We start from the raw sequence: 18,991 nt of genomic DNA, 5'->3' as shown, positions 1-18,991 counted from the left end.
CATCTTTAGTGACTGTATTTTTTTGTGTTAGATTTAAAATTTTAAGGTTATGTAAAACATTTACCGAATTCCAAAGTCAAAAATTTAAAAACAAGGTCAATTCAGGGAAGGGTACCTTCCATCCCTATCCCCTCCAAAGTTCTATTGGTAACAATTTTAATTAGCTTCTGGTTTATCTGCTCTATTTGTGAAAATATAGGTAAATGTACACACACACAGCTACATAATACATATATTCCTCCTCTCTCTCACACAAAAGGTAGCACATTTTACACACTGTTCTTCACTTGCTTATTAAACAACAGTACCTCCCAGAGATGCCTGCATGTCACCATACAGAGAGAAACCTCAGAGTGACACAGGGGGGTCCATGGACTCACATCGAGCAGCTTTATTTTGGACTAGGAATGTGTGTCTTGGAGGAGGGACATGGGAAACAGAGCTGGCCTCAAAACTTGCTGGTCTTGCTCAGGGAAGGGCACCATCATAGTTTACAGCCTGATTGTTTCCAAGAATGGGGTGCATGGGAGTCAGCATGGGAGCCCCTGATGCCAGCCTGTCTGCGTGGGGATTCAGGGGGTGTGAGTGTGTGTCCCCAGCATGGGCCACTTGTGCCTGGTGGGGCCAGTTGAGGCTGAAGTGAGCCTGTTGGAGCCTACTTACAGGAAGACTTTATCCCGGGGGAGAAAAGATGGCGGTTACGTTAGGGGTGACTCTGGGACAAAACTGTGGCTGTGTGGAGGGGAGGGCATTCCTGAGGACCACATGGTGGCTGTTTCAGAATTTGTTCCTTCCCCAGGCACATGTCTGGCACTTGGGGTCAGAGAAGGCAGTAAGTAAAAGCTGCTAGAATTTTCCCATTGCAACCTCTGCTCTAGAACCCTGTTCCCAAAGTGATAACATAAAAGGAAGCCATATTTCCTGGATCCTGTCCCCACATGCCAGCCTTTCATCCCACCCAGGGGGCTCCTTGTGGATCAGACAATGCCCAGTGGGGAGCCAGTGGAACTGCTGGTGAGCATATGGGAGAAACCCCTCAGGGCCCCTGGAGGTGTGTCAGTGCAACAAGAAGGAGGGACTTCTTAGGCTGTGTGGGAGGTGAAGAAAAACCAAAATGAAAGAAAGAAGAAGGAAGGAAGGAAGGAGGGAGGGAGGGAGGGAGGGAGAGAAGAAAGGAAGGGAGGGAGGGAAGGAAACAAGGGAGGAAGGAAGGAAGGAGGGACAGACGGAGGGAAGGAAAGAAAGAGGGAAGGAAGGAGGGAAGGGAGGAACAGAGGGAGGGAAGGAAAGAAGGAAAGAGGGAAGGAAGAATGGAGGGTGGAAGGGAGGAAGGAAGGAAGGAGGGAGGGAGGGAAGAAAGGAAGGGGGGGAAGAAAGAAGGAGGCAAGGAAGGAAGGAGAGAAGGAAGGAAGGACAGAGGGAGGGACAGAGGAAGGGAAGGAAAGAAAGAAGAAGGAAGGAAGGAGGGAAGGAAGGAGGAAGGGAGAAACAGAGGGATGGAAGGAAAGAAGGAAAGAGGGGAAGAAGGAAGGAGGAATGGAGGGAGGAAGGAAGGAAGGGAGGCTTATCAGGGGCCTAAGTCTTGGCATAGACAGGTGAGGCCCCGGCCAGGTAAATCTGAGCTATTACCTTTACTGGGACTCCTGAAGTGCTCAGACTGGGGAGTACTGAGAAGCATGGGGGACAGGGTAAATTAGTTTCCCAAATCATCCCATTTCTCCCTCCTCAAACCCTATACAACAGCCATGCCCTGCAGTGTCCTCACCTGAAGAGAAGGGACTGACTCGACAAGCTCCAGGGTGCCCCCGGCTCCGACGTTTTACGGTTCCATGATTTCAACAAAGGACACTGAAGTGCCCCCGAGAACAGACTGTGCCTCTCCACAGAACCGTGAACCATGGATTGTAACGTTCATGCCCCAGGCCTCCATAAAAACAGCGTCCATAATGTTTGCCAAGGCCCCCAGGTTAGTCCTGTCTCGGTAGCATGATGTGCGTGTGACTGAAGAGTCGTGTGAGCCTGGGTAGGCCATTTGGAGGCCTGGGTCCTCTGACATTGAGAGCCATGTGCCCTTGGGCAAGTCAGTTAACAAAAGGAAAGTTGCCAGCCAGATGCGCATGGCCACATTAAAATCCACAGAGCCACCGTATGTGGGAATGCTCTCTCTTGCTGAGGGGTCAGCCTTTTATACCAAGGCCAATGGTCCAGAAGCAGCAGAGTGAAGCTCCCAGCAGCTTATGGCCCCACCTTTTGTACTGAGGGCCTAGGACTACAGAGAGCCCCTGGGCAAACCCAGATGTCATCGCCAGGCCACTGTGGATCTGTGCATCCTTCTCAGAGGCCGGTGACTGCTGTGGCTTCCTCAGGCTCCTTCTGCAGCTCAGCTGCAGGGATGCCAGTTGTCAGCCCAGCCTGCCTCTGCAGGCCTTCCTTCCAGCAGCTCCTTAGAGAGGATTTTCTTAGCCTGGCCCCAGGGAAGCTCATACATCTACCTTGTGTCCTTCAACCTCTCATATCCTATTGATGGTCTTGAAGGAGAACCCCCACAGAATGTTATTTGGGGTATTACTGTTTAGAGCAGCCTAGAGGTCCCTCCAATTCTGGAGAGGATGGCAGTCCTGTCCTGTTATGCTGCCTGCAAGGGTGAAGCCATTAGGGGAGAGGGCTGGGGAAGGAGTCAGGAGGTGGGAGATGTGGCTGTGAAAAGCAGCTTGCAGGGGGCGGCTGGATGGGGCGGCGGAGAGGGCACCACCTCCCTACCAGACCCTGCGGCTGCTTTGCCACATCCTTACATAGTTCCTGTGGTGCCTCTCCCTACCCCAAGGGGTGGTTCAGATATATGGGCACCTGACCCCACTCTAAGCTGATACCAGTCCTTTCCGAGAGTTAGTGCAATTGGAAATGAGGAAACAGCAAGGCCCTTTCTGATGGCAGAGGCTGAGGAATGTGAGGCTTGGGAACTGTTGGCTTCTGTGCTTTCTGGCTGGTGGAGGAGTTAGAGCCCTGACACCTGGGCTTGTGGAGATGGGGGGTGGGGGGTGGGGGGCAGAAAGAGAGAGAGAGAGAGAGAGAGAGACAGAGACAAAGAGAGAGAGACAGAGACAGACAGAGGGAAGGCTGGTGGATTTTGGAGTTGGAGCAGCTGGCCCCAGTTGTCTGACACCAGCCACACTCCTGACCTTCTGTAGTTAGGACATGCACGTCTTCCCTGAGTTTCATGAGCCAATACATTTCCATTTTGTTACAGAGAATTCAGATTGGTTTTCACTACATTCTTGCACTGCTTAACGATGGAGATATGTTTTGAGAAATGTGTTGTTAGGCGACTTCGTCATTGTGCGAACATCACAGAGTGAACTTACACAAACCTAGATGGTACAGCCTATTACACACCTAGGCTACAAACCTTCACAGCATGTTACTGTATTCAATACTGTAGGCAATTGTAACATAAGAGTAAGTATTTGTGTATGTAAACATAGAGAAAATATAGTAAAAATACAGTGTAAAAGATAAAAAATGGTACACCTGTACAGGACACTTTCCATGAACGGAGCTTGTAGGGCTAGAAGTTACTCTGGGTGAGTCAGTGGGTGAGTGGTGAGAGAATGTGAGGGCCTAGGACATTACTGTACACTGCTGTAGACCTTAGAAACACTATAGTTAGGCTATACTTAATTAAAAAAAAACCTTTTTCTTTCTTCAATAATAAATTAACCTTAGCTTACTGTAACTTTTTTACTTTACGGTAAGATTACTGTAACTTCCTTACTTTATAAACTTCTACTTTTTTAACTTTTTGACCATTTCATAATAATATTTTAAAACACAAGCACATCAGCTATGCAAAAATATTTTCTTTATATCCTCATCCTGTATTTTTCTATTTTTATAATTTTTTATTTTTCAATTTTTAAGCTTTTTTTTTTTGTTAAAAATGAAGACACAAAGGCACATTAGCCTAGGCCTATACAGGGTCAGGACCATCAATATCATTGTCTTCCACCTGTTTATCCTGTCTCACTAGAGGGTCTTTGGGGCCATAACACTCATGGAACTGTCATCTCCTAGGATAACACTGTCTTCTTCCGGAATCTTCCTGAAGGACCTGCATGAGGCTGTTTTACAGTTAACTTTTTAAAAAATAAGTAGGAGTACACTCCAAAATAATGGTTAAAAGTATAGTATAGTAAATACATAAACCAATAACATAATCGTTTATTATTACCATCAAGTATTATGCACTACTGTACATAATTGTATATGTTACACTTTTATACAACCGGTAGTGCAGAAGTTTTGTGTTTTTATTAACCTGGGCTCTATGGATCTGATCACAGTAGTTTGTTGACCAGATCGCCAGAAACAAGTGAGTAATATGTTGGGCTATGACTTTATGACACCAATGATGTCACGCGGTGATAGGAATTTTTCAGCTCCATTATAATCTTACAGGACCAATGTCATATATGCAGTCTGTTGTTGACCAAAACATTGTTATGTGGTGTGTGACTGTACTTGTAAGAGAAAGTCCTACGTAACACAGATAGTCCAGGGAGCCACATTTTATTCTCTCTCTCTCTCTCTCTGTGTATATTTTTCAGACTCATTTGGAGTCAGTTGCCCCTTTACCCCTAACTACTTGAATTTGCTCATGATGACAAAAACGTTCATTTAAATATCCAAAGTACAATAATCAAAACCATAAAGTCAACATTGATACAGTATTATATTATCCATGTTGCTCAAATTTCACCAATTTTCCCAATAATGTAGTAATCCCCTGCATAGCAAGATCAAGAACCATTGAGCCTAAGCCCATGGGCTGAGCCCTGGCTGCACAATAGCAGAGTCACCTGGGGTGGAGAGGAGCTTTTAAAAACTACAGATGCCTACCTCTAGAAATTGGATCGATTGGCCAAGTCGTGTGTTATTTGTGTGTCTGTGTTCATGGTTACTCTGATACACACTTAGTGTGGAAACCATTGATATAAACCAGTATATGGTCACTTCCTTTTATTTCTTTCTCATTTGTCAGTTCCCATTAGTTCTGGGTGGGTATACTGGGTTGAATAGTGTTCCCTAAACGTTCATATCAGAAAGTGACCTTCTTTGAAAATAGGGGTTTTGCAGATGTAATCAAGTTGAGATGAGTCATGTTGGATTAGGGAGGGCACTAAATTCTACAACCAATGTCCTTCAAGAGGAGGGAGATTTGAAGACATAGAGACCCACAGAAAAGCAGGTCATGTGATGATGGGGCAGAGTGTGAAATGATGCTGCTATAAGCCAAGCAATACCAAGGATTGCTGGGAGCCAGTAGAATCTAGAAAAAGGCAAGGAAGGATTCTCCCCTAGAGCCTTCAAAAGTAACAAGGCGCTGCTGAACATTTCAGATTTCTAGCCTCCAAATCTGTGAGATAATTAAATTTCTGCCGTTTACCTAACCAAGTTTATGGTAATTTGTTACTGTAGGAAAATAACATAGTGGTCAAGGGACCTAGTTAAGCCAAGATGGCCCAAGGGCAGTTTTACTGGGTCTTTTGTCAGCTATTCCTTCCTAGTAACAAAAGATTCACAGGAGTGTGGTAGTCTTTAGTGTTGGCTGGTGGGGGCGCCTGGGAGGGTTACACTTCTCTGGCTCTTAGAGAGAGGTGTGGCTTGTAAACAGATTCTTGAGGTATCTTCCAGGATAGGCTAGATTACGCTTGACACTTCTGGGTGTACATTTACAAGTCCGTGGGTGATCCAAACCGTGCTCTCATCCTCTGACGCAGAGACCAGTGATGCTTCAGATGGGGGTCGCTCAGATGGACAAGGCCCGGGAGTAAGATGGCTTACTGGGAATCCACAAAACCTATTTGTTACAGGTTTCAATAAGACTCTTGATTCTATTCAATGCCACAAGGGGCAAGGGAGTAGAGTTTGAGTTTCCTGAATTTTAATGGGCTTTTGTTACTAAATATTTCTCAGTTTCATCTTTTACTAATAGAAGTCGTGAAGCAGTTGCCTCTCCCAACCCTAAAAGTCCCTGAACTTGTGGACTCTATTCCCTTCCATCCCTGCTTGCAAACCGGTTAATTCTTTTGTAAGCCCATCTCTTTCTTATAATGTCTTGCCAAACACGAGCAAAAGCAGCCAACATGCAATACTAACCTTGTGTTTTCAGCAACTTCTCTTGGAGTGATAAGTTCCAAGTTAGGTCTGTCTCCTGTCAGTGGCAACTTTGTCAAATATTTGCCTCTTCATAAAAGGGACCATTTTCAATTTTGGTCAACAACAATGCTTTGGTCGACAGCATCCTCCTTGCCCCTCCCAGCCTCTAAGCCAGTGTACCTATTTTAGTTTTTTATTTAATCAGCAACATTCTTTTAGTATCTTCTATGATTGGCTAGGTAACAAATGACCCTCAAAAAAAATCTTACTGGTTGGCCGGGTGCGGTGGCTCATGCCTGTAAACCCAGAGCTTCGGGAGGTTGAGGTGGGTGGATCACAATCACCTGAGGTCAGGAGTTTGAGACCAGCCTGGCCAACATGGTGAAACCGTGTCTCCACTAAAAATACAAAAAATTGCCAGGCTTGGTGGCGGGCACCTGTAATCTCAGCTACTCAGGAGGCTGAGGCAGGAGAATCGCTTGAACCCAGGAGGCAGAGGTTGCAGTGAGCCAAGATCATGCCATTGCACTCTAGCCTGGGCAACAAGAGCAAAACTCCATGTCAAGAAACAACAACAACAACAACAAAAATCTTAGTGGCTTCTAAGAACAGAGGTCTTTTTTTTTTCTCACTCAAGCAAACATTCACTTGGAAGTTAACTTAGTAACCTATCTTTTCAGTTTATAGGTCTCTGGATCAAGAGGAGCCACATCCTGACTTGATGCAAGGACCACTCTGTATCCCCCAGGGGCCTCAGACTTGATGTTGTGGAGGTGTGGGGCTTTGGCTGCTTCCCTGGAAGGATGGAGAGTATATTTTGCCTGTGGAAGGGAGAGTGTGACCAGAAGGGCAGATTGAATAGTCACTAGCTCTGCTTACAGATGATTTTGGGTGTTGACCTCCCGGGCATGTCCAGGGTGGTACCTCCCTTCCCCTATTGAGACAGGAGTGAGCTGCTTTGTCCAGTGGATTGTGAGTAGAAGTTATGTGTGTCTCTTCCAGCTGGAAGCTTTAAAAGCCAGTGTGGCCACAGAATCATGGCTGTTCTGTCAAGCCAGGACCTGGACTGAGGGGACATGGAACAGAACCCCCAGGTAGCATGAGTGAGAAATAAACTCTTGTCTTTTTAGGCCCTAAGATTTGAGGAAGTGTATGTGAAGTCGTTTCGGGGTTGTTTGTTACCACTACACTATTTTGGCTGATATAGAAGGAAATATTCCTCTTCTGCTTTGCACAGGGTGGTGCTTGGAGCTGCAGCATCCATCTTACAACTGGTAGAAGACAAGTTAAAAAAAAGAAAAGGTAACGATTACATATACAGAAAGGATGGTGGATGGTGGAGCAGAAAGATGCAAAGGACCTGGGTCCCCAGGGTAGAGCCATCAAATTCACCCTTGGGGCTTTCCTACCACCAGGCTTCCTGTGATGTGAGAAAACAAAGCCCCTTTTATCATGGATGACTGGGTATTATTACTTGCAGCTGCACAGGTGTGGTAGACAGAGGAATGACTCGCCAAAGGTGCTCATGTTTTAATCCCTAGTACCTGAGAATGTGTTTCTTATATGGCAAAATGGACATTGCTGGTTTGATTAAAGTATGGATCTTGTGGTGGGAAGATTATTCCCATTGACCATGGATTATTTCCATGGGTCCCATGTAAACAAGTCCAAGGGAGGCAAGAAGGTCAAAGTCAATAGAAGATGGAACGATGAAAGCAGAGCTTGAAGTGATGCATTTTGAAGACAGACGAAGGGGCCAGGAGCTAAGAAATGCAGGCAGCCTCTAGGAGCTAGTAAAGACAAGGAAATGCATTTTTCCCTGGAGCTGTGAGAAGGAACCCAGCTCTGCCAACACCTTGATTTTAACCCTGTAAGTCCTATTTTGGACTTCTGACTTCCAGAAATGTAAGAGAATAAATTGGTGCTATCTTAAGCCACTCACTTTGTGGGAATTTGTTACTGGAAACGAATACAGATGGCATCCACTAACCTCATGACAGCAGACCACACCATCATCTCCCCAGCAAAGTAGCCTCTGGAAGGGAACGGCTAACATTTCCTTGAGTATTTAAAAGGAGAATCAACAAGGTATATGAGAATTAGGGAGCAGAAAGGAAGGAACATTTTCCACTTAGGTTATAACTCATTTTCCTCCAGCCACAACAACAAAAAAAGGAGGGTCCTGGGGAATGAGTATCGTGTTCGGGTGGATCACCTCGTCATGAATGCAGCTTCCAGCTACCCTGGACTGCAATGCTGTAGACCTGGGACGCCTTTAGATTACAGTGATATTAGAGTTCACAGTAATGCCCAGTTCGGGGAAGAGGTGAGATACAGCGGAGGAGGGGCCAGAGCTGGAGCCAGGCTATCTTGGGTCGTGGGGGTCAGGCAAAGTGGCCGGCCCGGAGATTTGCTGAGTGGGTCAACCGGCTCAGTCCTGAGCAGCCGGGCCTCTGGTGCCCAGGTCCACGTGACTGGCACCCTTTCTAGGGGTCTAATACTTGTTTCTTATGGCTCACAAATCTTGAGGGACGATTGATAACTGGAGGATAGAGTTTTCGGTTCCTCGGAAGGGCAACGGGAGGCCACCGTAGAAGCGCCCCTTGCGCTGGACCTCACGCCCAGGAAGCCAGGGCAGGGCGGGGCCGGGGAGGGAGGGGAGAGGAAGGTGAGGAGGGAGGGGAGAGGAAGGTGAGGAGGGAGGGGAGAGGAAGGTGAGGAGGGAGGGGAGAGGAAGGTGAGGAGGGAGGAGACGGGCCGGGTGGGGTGGAGAGAAGGAGGGCGCGCTGCGGGCCTCACCTGCTGGGAGCTGGAGGAGGCGCGGAGCGAAGCCGGCCCTGCCAGCCACGCGGAAAAGCAGAGGCAGGTGAGCGCGATGGAACCGGCGCCGGCGCCGGATCTGGGGCTCGGGGACTCCTCCCTGCACCGCTACCTGGACGGCGACTTCTGGAGCCTCAAGAACGAGCTGCGCAGACTCCTCGGCGGCTGCCCGCTCTTCCGGCAAAGGTACCGCGCTGCGGCCGTCGCCCCTGCCCGCGCCCCCGAACCCGCCGAGCGTGTCCCCTCGGTCCCCGGAGCGTCGCTGCGGACACCGCCCTGGCGAGGGCGAGGTGGGGTGTGCGCTGCGCCTGAGAGGCGGGCCCCTTCCTCACCTGCAGGTGATGCGCTCTCCTCCCCAGGTGTGTGGGCGCAGCCGGCCGCCGCCGACTTCCGCGGCTCCCCGAGAGGTGTCCCTCTCCTCCCGAGCTCCCTCGTCCACGAAGAGTCGGGTGCAGGGCTGGGCCCCGCGGTGACAGGCGCGGTGTCTACTGAGACTGTGTGGCTGGAAGATCGGCCTTGCTTGTTTGTTGAACCTGTTTCTTGAGTCCCCACCCCGCGATGTCCCACCCTTGGTGGGGAGAAGGGGACAGAAAACCGCGATGGGATGGGCGCACAGGGATGGAGTGGCCCTGTCCAGGGCGTGTCTGGGCGTCGGGGTGGGACAGACTTCCAGGACCCCCTCGGAGTGCAGGTGTGCGGAGTGGGCAGCTTCAGCGGGGCAGTTTGGTTATAAGAAGAACTCAGGTCCTCGATGTCATCCGATGCCAGGACAGCCCTGAGAAGCAGCCAGAGGGTTGAGTGCAGCTCAAGTCTGGAGATAGAGAAATGGCTCAGTCACCGGACAGTCAGGACCAGAACTCGGCGTTCGTGTCACCTGTGGGCTCTCTTTCTCATACCCATTTCAAGCAGTCTGAAAAGCCCAGTTAGAGGCATGCTTTGGAGGTCTAGCTTCAGAAAGGCCCTATTAAAAATGTCAGTATGTGCCCGTGGAGGATTAATTGGTTAGCCATGCCCACTTAGCCCTCGTTTAATTTATTTTGCGGAAATGAGAGGGAAGGAGATGGCTTGAGTGAACGTCAGGCTGTCCTTGGAGAATCTGGGGTTCCTGCACTGAGGTTACCTAGTGCGGAGTTGGGGGCGTTTGAAAGTTGAAAAGTGAGAAGTGTGGGATGGTGGGTATATCCATCAGTGTCTCGCCGACTTCTCTTTCCCTCTCTCTCATACATAGTTCTTTAAGTTGTGGTTCTCAAAGTGTGGTAGAGGGAGCCCTGGGGGGACACAAGAGCATTTCAGGCGGTTCATGAGTACAAACTGTTTTTATAGTAATACAAAAAAATGTTATTAGCTTTTTCACTCTCATTCTCTCACTAATGTACAGTGGCAGTTTCCAGAGACCACATGATGTGTAGTATTCCAGCAGAAAAAATATAGAAGCAGACATGAGAATACAGCTGCTTTCTATTAAGACAGACAGTAAAGGGATTTGTAAAAATATAGAACAATGCTACTCTTCTTGCTAACTTTTTTTGTTTTTGTTTTGGAAAATAGTTATTTTCATAAAATACACTAATAGATTTATTAGTTATTTTCAAATGAATTAATAAACATTTGAAAACTTTTCTGTTTTAATTTCTAATACGGGAAATATCAGTGGATATAACCCACCCAAATAAAAGCTCTTTGGGGACCTCAAAATTTTTTTTTTTCGAGACGGAGTCTGGCTCTGTTGTCCAGGCTGGAGTGCTGTGGTGTGATCTCAGCTCACTGCAACCTCCACCTCCTGGGTTCAAGCGATTCTCCTGTCTCAGCCTCCGGAGTAGCTGAGATTACAGGCACCCACCACCACGCCTGGCTAATTTTTTGTATTTTTAGTAGAGATGGGGTTTCACCGTGTTGGCCAGGCTGGTCTTAAACTTCTGACCTCAAGCGATCCGCCTGCCTCGGTCTCCCAAAGTGCTGGGACCTCATAATTCTTAAAAGTGCAAAGAGTTCCTAAAATCAATGTTTGTGAACGGCTGCTTTAAGTCATACTGAGTTCAGTCACATCTGATTAGACACACATCCCCTCCTATATTCCTCAGTCTTTTCAGTTTGTTCCTGGGCTATCACCTCTTTGTCTTTCAGTTGAGATAACTGCAGTTTAAAAGACGGAACAAAATTGTAATAACCAAACTACTGATTTGAGGCAAGCAGAAGGGACTTCCTTGTGAATTCCATAGGGACAGAGGAAAGGCATGCCTGGATAAGGGGGCCAGTGTGGCAGTTTATTTCCTGTGTGACCGTTGTCCTGGATTTTTTTTTCCCCCTTATTGACTTTACATTTGCTCATCTACAGAATGCAGATAATATCAATGCTGCTGTGTTATGAAGCTTGAATGAAAAACTGTTGCGTGGGCATGGAGTAAACACTGGTTGTGGTGGGATACCAAAACACACTTGCACGCAAAGGGAAAAGCAAAAATCCCATTACCCTGACAAACACTTTTCCATTCTTTCCAGTTCTTGTTTATTTACTTTGTAGTTCAGAGTTGTAGTAATGGCATGAACAACATTTCATATTTTTTCCCCAAATGGTTAAAGATTCTGATATCTATCTATTTGAAAGTTCATATTGTACTATCAGATTTTACCTTAGCCCATGTTAGAAGACGGCGATCTTGATTTCTGGATGTTTTAACATTCTCCTAATGTAAAATGTTATAGAACATAAGGAGATGAGAAATAAAACTTCCTCCTCTCTGAGGCAATGCCAGATCTCCTGTGGCTTGTCCCCACCTTACCCCAAACAGGTCTTTGCAGTTAAAGTAGGTGTAGGGGAGAGGGTTGTGGCAGCGTAGTGGTGAGTGCTGTGTGTACATAGTGAGAAGTTTGTACAGCGCCAGGCAATCCCAGGGCATAAGAGCTCAGGAAACAGTTTTCCTCCAAAAGAGGTTGTGCAACTTCCTACACACACTGGGTGGCCACTCTCCTCAGAGGAGGAGTTCATTCCCAGGGTGCTGGCCATCGGCTCCCAGGGGCAATGTGGGCACAGCCCAGGTTCCTTTTCTAAGGAGTGACTTTCTCTCTCCAAAGGACGAGCCTGCTGGGCTAAGTCCTCAGACTCCGGGAGCGTCCTGGCTGCTGTGGCCGCCCCTGTCCCATTGTGCATCTGACCAGGTGTGCTGTTTGTTGTGACAGCAGGAACATTCTGGGTGACTGGCGGCTCCTCATTGGGATTTGCAGGGAATGTTAAAAAGCAACATCTGAAATGAGATAAGCTTTTGAGATATTTCTGAGTTTGTTTATTGGTGAAGGGAAGCTCTCTCAGGAGAGGCTGGCTGGCAGAGGTAGGTACAGCACACACCTCTCACCCGGAGAACTGAGAAAGCCCCTCCATAGGATTCTGTTCTCTCAGGGCCTTCTCACACCGTTCTTCTCCCACATGTAGCTCCTGGCTGCTTCCTTCTCCCTTTCTTTCTCTTTGTCCCCTTCTCTTTCCTTCCCTAGAGCAATGCACATTTCTCTTCCTAACCTTTTCATATGTTTAGCTTTTCCCCATGAGTATTTCATGAACACGTTCTCACTAGGAAGAGTCAAATAATTCAGACAACTTGAAAGTTTCCTAAAATGTTTCCTCCTACAGCCATTTTTTTTATTATGGCAAAATACACACTATATAAAATTGACCATTTAACTGCTTCTGAATGTACAACTCAGTGGCATTAAGTGCGTTCACATTGTTGTGCAACCATCACCACTGTCCAGCTCCAAAACATTTCATCTTCCCAAACGGAAACTCTGTACCTGTTAGACACTAACTCCCCACTCCCCTCTTCCCCCAGCCCCAGCAACCCTCATTCTACATTCTGTCTCTCAGCATCTGACTATTGCAGGTACCATATAAGTGGATTCATATAGAATTTGTTCTTCTGTGACTGGCTTACTTCACTCAGTATAATGTCCTGGAGGTTCATCCATGTTGTAGCATGTGTCAAAATTCCCTCCTTTTTGAAGGCTGAATAATATTCCATTGTATGTATAGACTACATTTTGATTACTCTTTTTTTTTTTTTTTTTTTTGAGACGGAGTCTCACTCTGTCGCCCAGGCTGGAGTGCAGTGGTGCAATCTCGGCCCACTGCAAGCCCCGCCTCCCGGGCTCACGCCATTCTCCTGCCTCAGCTTCCCTAGTAGCTGGGACTACAGGCACCCACCACCACACCTGGCTAATTTTTTGTATTTTTAAGTAGAGACGGGGTTTCATCACGTTAGCCAGGATGGTCTCGATCTTCTGACCTCATGATTTGCCCGCCTCGGCCCCCCAAAGTGCTGGGATTACAGGCGTGAGTCACTGTGCCTGGCCTACATTTTGATTATTCTTGTATCTGTTGATAGACATTTGGCCCCCAGCCACTTTTACTACTTCGTTGTGGTTGTTTTAGTGTGTTTTGTTGTATTAGTGTGGTTTTTCCACATTTTTCTATTTTTCTTGGAGTTCATATACACATGTGCACATCATTTTGTTATATAAATAGGATCTCACTGTGTGTTTTGTTCTACAGCTTTCTCTTTTGAAATTTAATTCTTATTTTCATTGATGAAATGTATGAAAATATTTAATGAACTTATACTGTGAGGTTTATAATGAAAAACAGCCATGCCCTGCCTCAACCCTCTTCATCCCTCATTTCTTTTCCTTGTGGGCCACTACTCTCAATTCTCTTACTTCATTCTCATGTAATTTACTTCATATTCCTAAGTAACATGTCTAAAGAGCCACCTCTTGGTTATCTACTGGCTTACTCTTATAGAAAACGAATGTTTCTCACTACAGCACCATTTTCCTTTTCCTATTCTCTGAAAGTGAGTGTATCACCATTTTTACTTAAATCAGTATCCAGTGTTCACATTGTTATTGCTATAAAAATACTGTTTCCAGCCATGCCCCGCAGTGTACCATATTTTATTTCCTTCTGTCACAACCTTTTTATTTCTTCAGAGATAATTGTCTCCTTTATCCATTTGCTTAGTTTTCTATAAGCCCATCACTCACTGACCTCCACACTAGACAGATATGAAACAGAACAGATACAACAGATTTATCACAGGACAGAGCAGTTCCACTCGTCCCACTGTGATCAAACCTGTCGGGTAATTGGCAGTTCCACCTCTCCTGCCCCGCATGGACACATTCATTCTGGAGGCCTCCTTCCACAGCTTCGGTCCGGATGGACTCTTCCTGTGTCTTCACCACCCCCTTGGGAATTTTCCTTGCATTTCCTCCATGGTCAAGTCACTTGTTTTCCCAGGCTTTCTCTTTCTTGGTTACCCTTTGTAGAAGCTTAGAGAGGACCACAGGTTCATTAAGGCTACTCCTGTTGAGAGGTGTGGTTTGTGTCGCCTCCCCTTGATCTTGGGTAGTTTTATGACTGCTTTGGTCAACAGAAGATAGCTGAGATGACAGTGTGACAGTTTCCAGGCTCAGGCCTGAAGAGACCGGGACCTTCCACTTCCCATCTCTTGAGGCCCTGAGCTTCCATTTAAAAAGTGCTACTTGCCTGTGGCTGCCATTGCTACAGTCCAAGCTGATGCCTGTTGAGAGGCTGCATAGGGAGAGGTAAAGAGATGCTAACATTCCCAACTGCTTCAGCAGACAGCTATTTCTGAGATGGGACCTCAGACACTGGAAAGCAGAGAAAAGCCATCCCTATTTGTTTCCTGTCCAAATTCCATGGAATAATAACACACTGTTGTTTTAACTTTCCGAGTTTTGGGTGCATTCTTACATAGCCATAGATAACCACAACGGTCTCTCATCTGATAGCTTCCTAAGAGAGGGTACCTGGGAATTAACTTTTCGATATTTTAAAAGATTTTCATGTCTGAAAATGTTTACTGTTCAATTGATTGAAAGTTTTTGTGGGTGTAGAGTTCTAGGCTGGAAATAAAATTTTCCTTAGATTTTTAAAGGTGCATGCCATTACTTTCTAATATCCAACATTGCAATGAACAAATCTGACACTTTCTGCACCTTGATCTGTTATATATGACTTGTTTTTGTCCCTCCCTGCTGGAAGCTTCTTTTTAGCATTGTTGTATTATAGAATTTCATGATGGGGTGGCTTGACATGGGTTCTTTAGTGCGTTGGGCATGCAGTGGGCCCTTTTAATATGGAAACTTGTGTTCAGTTATCTGCACTGTTCTGTCTTCTGGAACTCCTTTTGCTCAGATGTTGTACCTCCTTGCCTTGTCTTCTAATATTTTTTCCTTCCTTTTTTATTTTCCATCTCTTTATCTTTTAGTTCTGTGTCCTGGTGAGATTTTCTCAACTTTATCTTCCAACTCTTCTTGAGTTATTTTTAAATATCTGCTGTCATATTTTTAATTTTCAAAAGTTCGCTGTTCCTTTTTCAACAGCATCTGTTCTTGTTTTCTAGTTATAAAAATCTCTTATTTTTGAGAATACTTGATAGTAAGTGTTTTTTTTTTTTTTTTTTTTTGAGACGGAGTCTTGCCCTGTCGCCCAGGCTGGAGTGCAGTGGCGCCATCTGGCTCACTGCAAGCTCCGCCTCCCGGGTTCACGCCATTCTCCTGCCTCAGCCTCCTGCGTAGCTGGGACTACAGGCGCCCACCACCGCGCCCGGCTAATTGTTTTTGTATTTTTAGTAGAGACGGGGTTTCACCGTGGTCTTGATCTCCTGACCTCGTGATCCACCCGTCTCGGCCTCCCAAAGTGCTGGGATTACAGGCGCGAGCCACCGCGCCCAGCCTTGATAGTAAGTTTTGAAGTGTTCCCTTCTACCCTCTGCTTTGTCTCTGTTTTGTTTGAGTTCCTTTATTCCATTTATATTTTTGACCTTTTTTTATGTTTGAGGCTTTTATTAAATGTCAAGTCAGTCATGGACGTTTGTTCACAATATGAGAAATGTGAATAGAAGGCTGGTTGCAAATGGCGGGGTTTGTTGGGCCCAGGCTTTCTTGATCACAGAGTAACTTCCTTTGGCAGATCAGTATTGGTGTTTTGTTTAGGACAGGGTTAATTCCTCCAGTGATGAGTCTTTTAGTCTCCTGAGAGGTGGATGGGTGGAGAATGAGGGGCAGATCCTAATCCTCCTTCCTGGGACCTTGGAGCCCCCAGGCTTTCCATGCACAATGTGAGGCTAGTTAGAAAACCATCCTCCTTTCTCGAGACTTGCATTTGTATACCCGATTTTGTTAGAACAAATCACTTGATGCCATCTTCTGGGAAATGGCCTAGGGTATCCACAGCATGGAGGCCACCCCACATGATTGGCTGCACCCTGTGCATTGGTAAGTAGTGGCTCTCGCTGAGGGGTCTCCTACTGGCTCCAGTGTTCCCCATGTGGGTCCCACTGTTACCCTCCCATGCCACCCTCTCCTAACAGTAAACCCTCAGGCTTTGATGGACTTGGAGAGGGGACTTGAGGATGCAGCTGCTTTCAGAGGTGCTTGGAGCCTCCACTTCCCAAGCATTTATACAACCCAGTGGCACCAGCTAGTTGGCTCCCTCAGCCCTGTAGACTTAGCATCCTCTGTTCTGCTAGGTGAGTTACCACTTGCCTGTTCACTGTCTCGCTGACAGTGTGTTGCTGCTATCCCTTGTGGAATGTCAGTTTCTCTTGAGTTCTTTGTTGGTCCACATGGTTTTATGCCATAAATCATTTTATTATTGAATATCCCTGTTTAAATATGTTCTGATAGCCAGAACTTGTAGATTTGTATTTATGTGTTAGTGTAGATAGGATTGTCTCATTCTTTTAAAAGCTGCATCAGTTACAATTGTACCAAATTTAATTATGCCATGCCCCATCAAAGGACACTCAGGTCATGTTCAGTTTGTGTTATCTTAAACAATGCTGCAGGGAGTACCCTCATATTCATCAGAGGAGATTTCTCTGGATTAGGTTCTAGAGGTGATGCCCATGAGACAGAGGTATCTGCATGGAAAACGCTGACCAATATTGCCAGATTATCTTCCAAAGGCTCCAGTTTTATTGCTCCCAAAACTATATGAGGCAATTTCAAATCCAGTTTAATTGTGGGTGTGTAGAGCCTAATCTAAATCCCAGTGTTCATCTCTTCATCATTTGAGATACTGTGTCAGGCCCTGGAGATGGGCCGGTGAGTGGTGAGGTGGGCCCTGGCTCCCAGGAGCTTCTGCAGCACATGAACCATGACTGACCTATGACACTGGCAGCCTGCAGCCCCACAGTCACTTTTGGCATTCTCTTCTCCCCATTAACATACATAAATATCCCAGACATCCTATTTTCTACCATTCCCAGAATTTCAAGTCTCCGAAGGAGCACAAAAATATTTTGGCAAATCATAGGTTTTTAATGTGTAAAATATGCCTTTGTATTTGTAAACTTGAATGTTAAGTTTTATGAGCATTTATTGGATGTAGGGTCCAGACCTCTAGATAGGCAGTTGAGAGAGCTAAGGATGCTCCATGATACAGCCTGGGACAGGATCCCTGTCAGCCATCATTTAGGGACCTGATAGTGGGGAATCCACTGGCCCTGTCCTTTGGAAGCTACAGTCTAATGTGGCCAGGTCCGGTGGGACACTGGGATGTCAGCGTGTTTGAATGTTGGGACATGGGGATTTTTCACAGTGAGAACACTGTTAGGTTGTGGCTGACGTGGACAGTTGTCCTTGGTCCTGTCTAGGGGCCACAGAAATACAAGCTGTTCATGTTGGTGGAGACCTTGCCCTTTTTTGAAGGAGGAAACAAAGGCTTAAGGAGGAGAAGTGACTTACTCAAGTGTCATTCTCTTTTCTCCATTAAAATATGTAAATATCCCAGGCATTCCTGGGATGTGGAGTGGCTTGGAGTAGCAAAGCCAAGAATAGGACCTCTGGGCTTCCGATTCCTCAAGCAGTGATTTCCAGTGTGTTTATCTGGAGTATTATGGTGTTGCGTCAGCTTGATAGGGCTGCCGTAATAATGTACCCGGGCTAGGTGGCTGAAATAACAGAAATGTATTGTCTCAGAGTTCTGGAGGCTGGGAATCCAAGATCAAGGTGTCAGTGGGTGTCGGCAGAGTTGGTTGCTTCTGAGGGCTGCAAGGGAGAATCTGCTGCAGGCCTCTCTCCTTGGCTTGTTGGTGGCTGTCTTTTTTCCTGTCTTCACATGGTCTTCCCTCTGTACCTGTCTGTCTTCAAATTTTAGAAGGACACCAGTCAATATCTGAATTTTTAGGGGGAGCAGGGGACACGATTCAGCTTGTAACACACAGTGAGTGTGACAGAGTAAGAACAAGAAGTTACACGTGCACCCGCGTGTTTGTGTGTGTATAAAACAGAGTTTTATACATTTAAATAGAAACTCCCTACCTCTGACCTCAACTGGAAAGTCATTTCTTGAGAAGTGCTGGATCCCCAAGCCTAGCACAGTGGTTGTCATCAAGTAACATCTCAGAGAGCCTGTGCTGAGTAGATGGGCAGGTATGAAGAAGTAGGAAGTCAAAACCCTCAGGGCTGGGAGGGATCCTAAGGAATTTGGTTTAACCAATCTCTTATCTGTGGTTTCCTACCATGCTTTTGCACGCAAGCACTCAGAGAAAACACAAACTGGAGAATGGTGAGGGAGTTGGGGCAGGGGGTGGGCTGGTGGTTTTCCAAGTGTCTGCCTCCAGCGGTGAGAGAGGAGAGAGGCGGAGAGGTGATTGCACGTTTTCTTGCGAGTCTCACAAACCTGCAAGGGATAGAATTCCTCCAGTCCCTGTCAGACTCTGTGCCCCCTGACTGTGTTAAAATAGGGAGACATTTAGCACAGCTTTCAGTCCCGGAAGGAAACAGCACGGTGAGGAGAGGGTCCCAGGGATGGGGACAGCTATTGCTGTCTTGTCTTACACACATCCACCAGCTAAAATCATGACAGTATGTGGATTTAAACACAAGTCATAGGAGAACAAAGCATGTTTTTGATATGGGTAATTTTGTAAAGGCTTTTTAAGTATTTGGAGACCATCTCCTCCCAGGTCCAGCATCAAGACAATTATTGTAGTGC

The 18,991-nt window shown here is 46.4% G+C and overlaps 1 protein-coding gene across 7 annotated transcripts in view; it reads left to right on the top strand.

Annotated features, from left to right (window-relative positions):
• The first annotated feature begins 8,911 nt into the window (after nucleotides 1–8,911).
• Nucleotides 8,912–18,991, top strand: part of ACOXL (acyl-CoA oxidase like) — a 388,168-nt gene continuing 378,088 nt past the window's right edge. For 5 of the 7 annotated variants that reach the window (XR_010109188.1, XM_063594533.1, XM_063594532.1 and 2 more), the window contains exon 1: nucleotides 8,917–9,162. Coding sequence is in view for 6 of the 7 variants with exons in the window: in XM_063594533.1 (XP_063450603.1) it covers nucleotides 9,032–9,162 (131 nt within the window). In the remaining variant the exon portion in view is untranslated. Of the gene's footprint in view, nucleotides 9,163–18,991 lie in introns of all 7 variants that reach the window. The other 2 variants (XM_008962870.5, XM_055107423.2) reach the window with 1 other exon arrangement.

This window comes from Pan paniscus, chromosome 12 (genome assembly GCF_029289425.2).
Source record: "Pan paniscus chromosome 12, NHGRI_mPanPan1-v2.0_pri, whole genome shotgun sequence".
Taxonomy (NCBI): Eukaryota; Metazoa; Chordata; class Mammalia; order Primates; family Hominidae; genus Pan; species Pan paniscus.
Note: the sequence above shows the minus strand (reverse complement) of the source record. Positions and strands in the feature narration are given on the sequence as shown.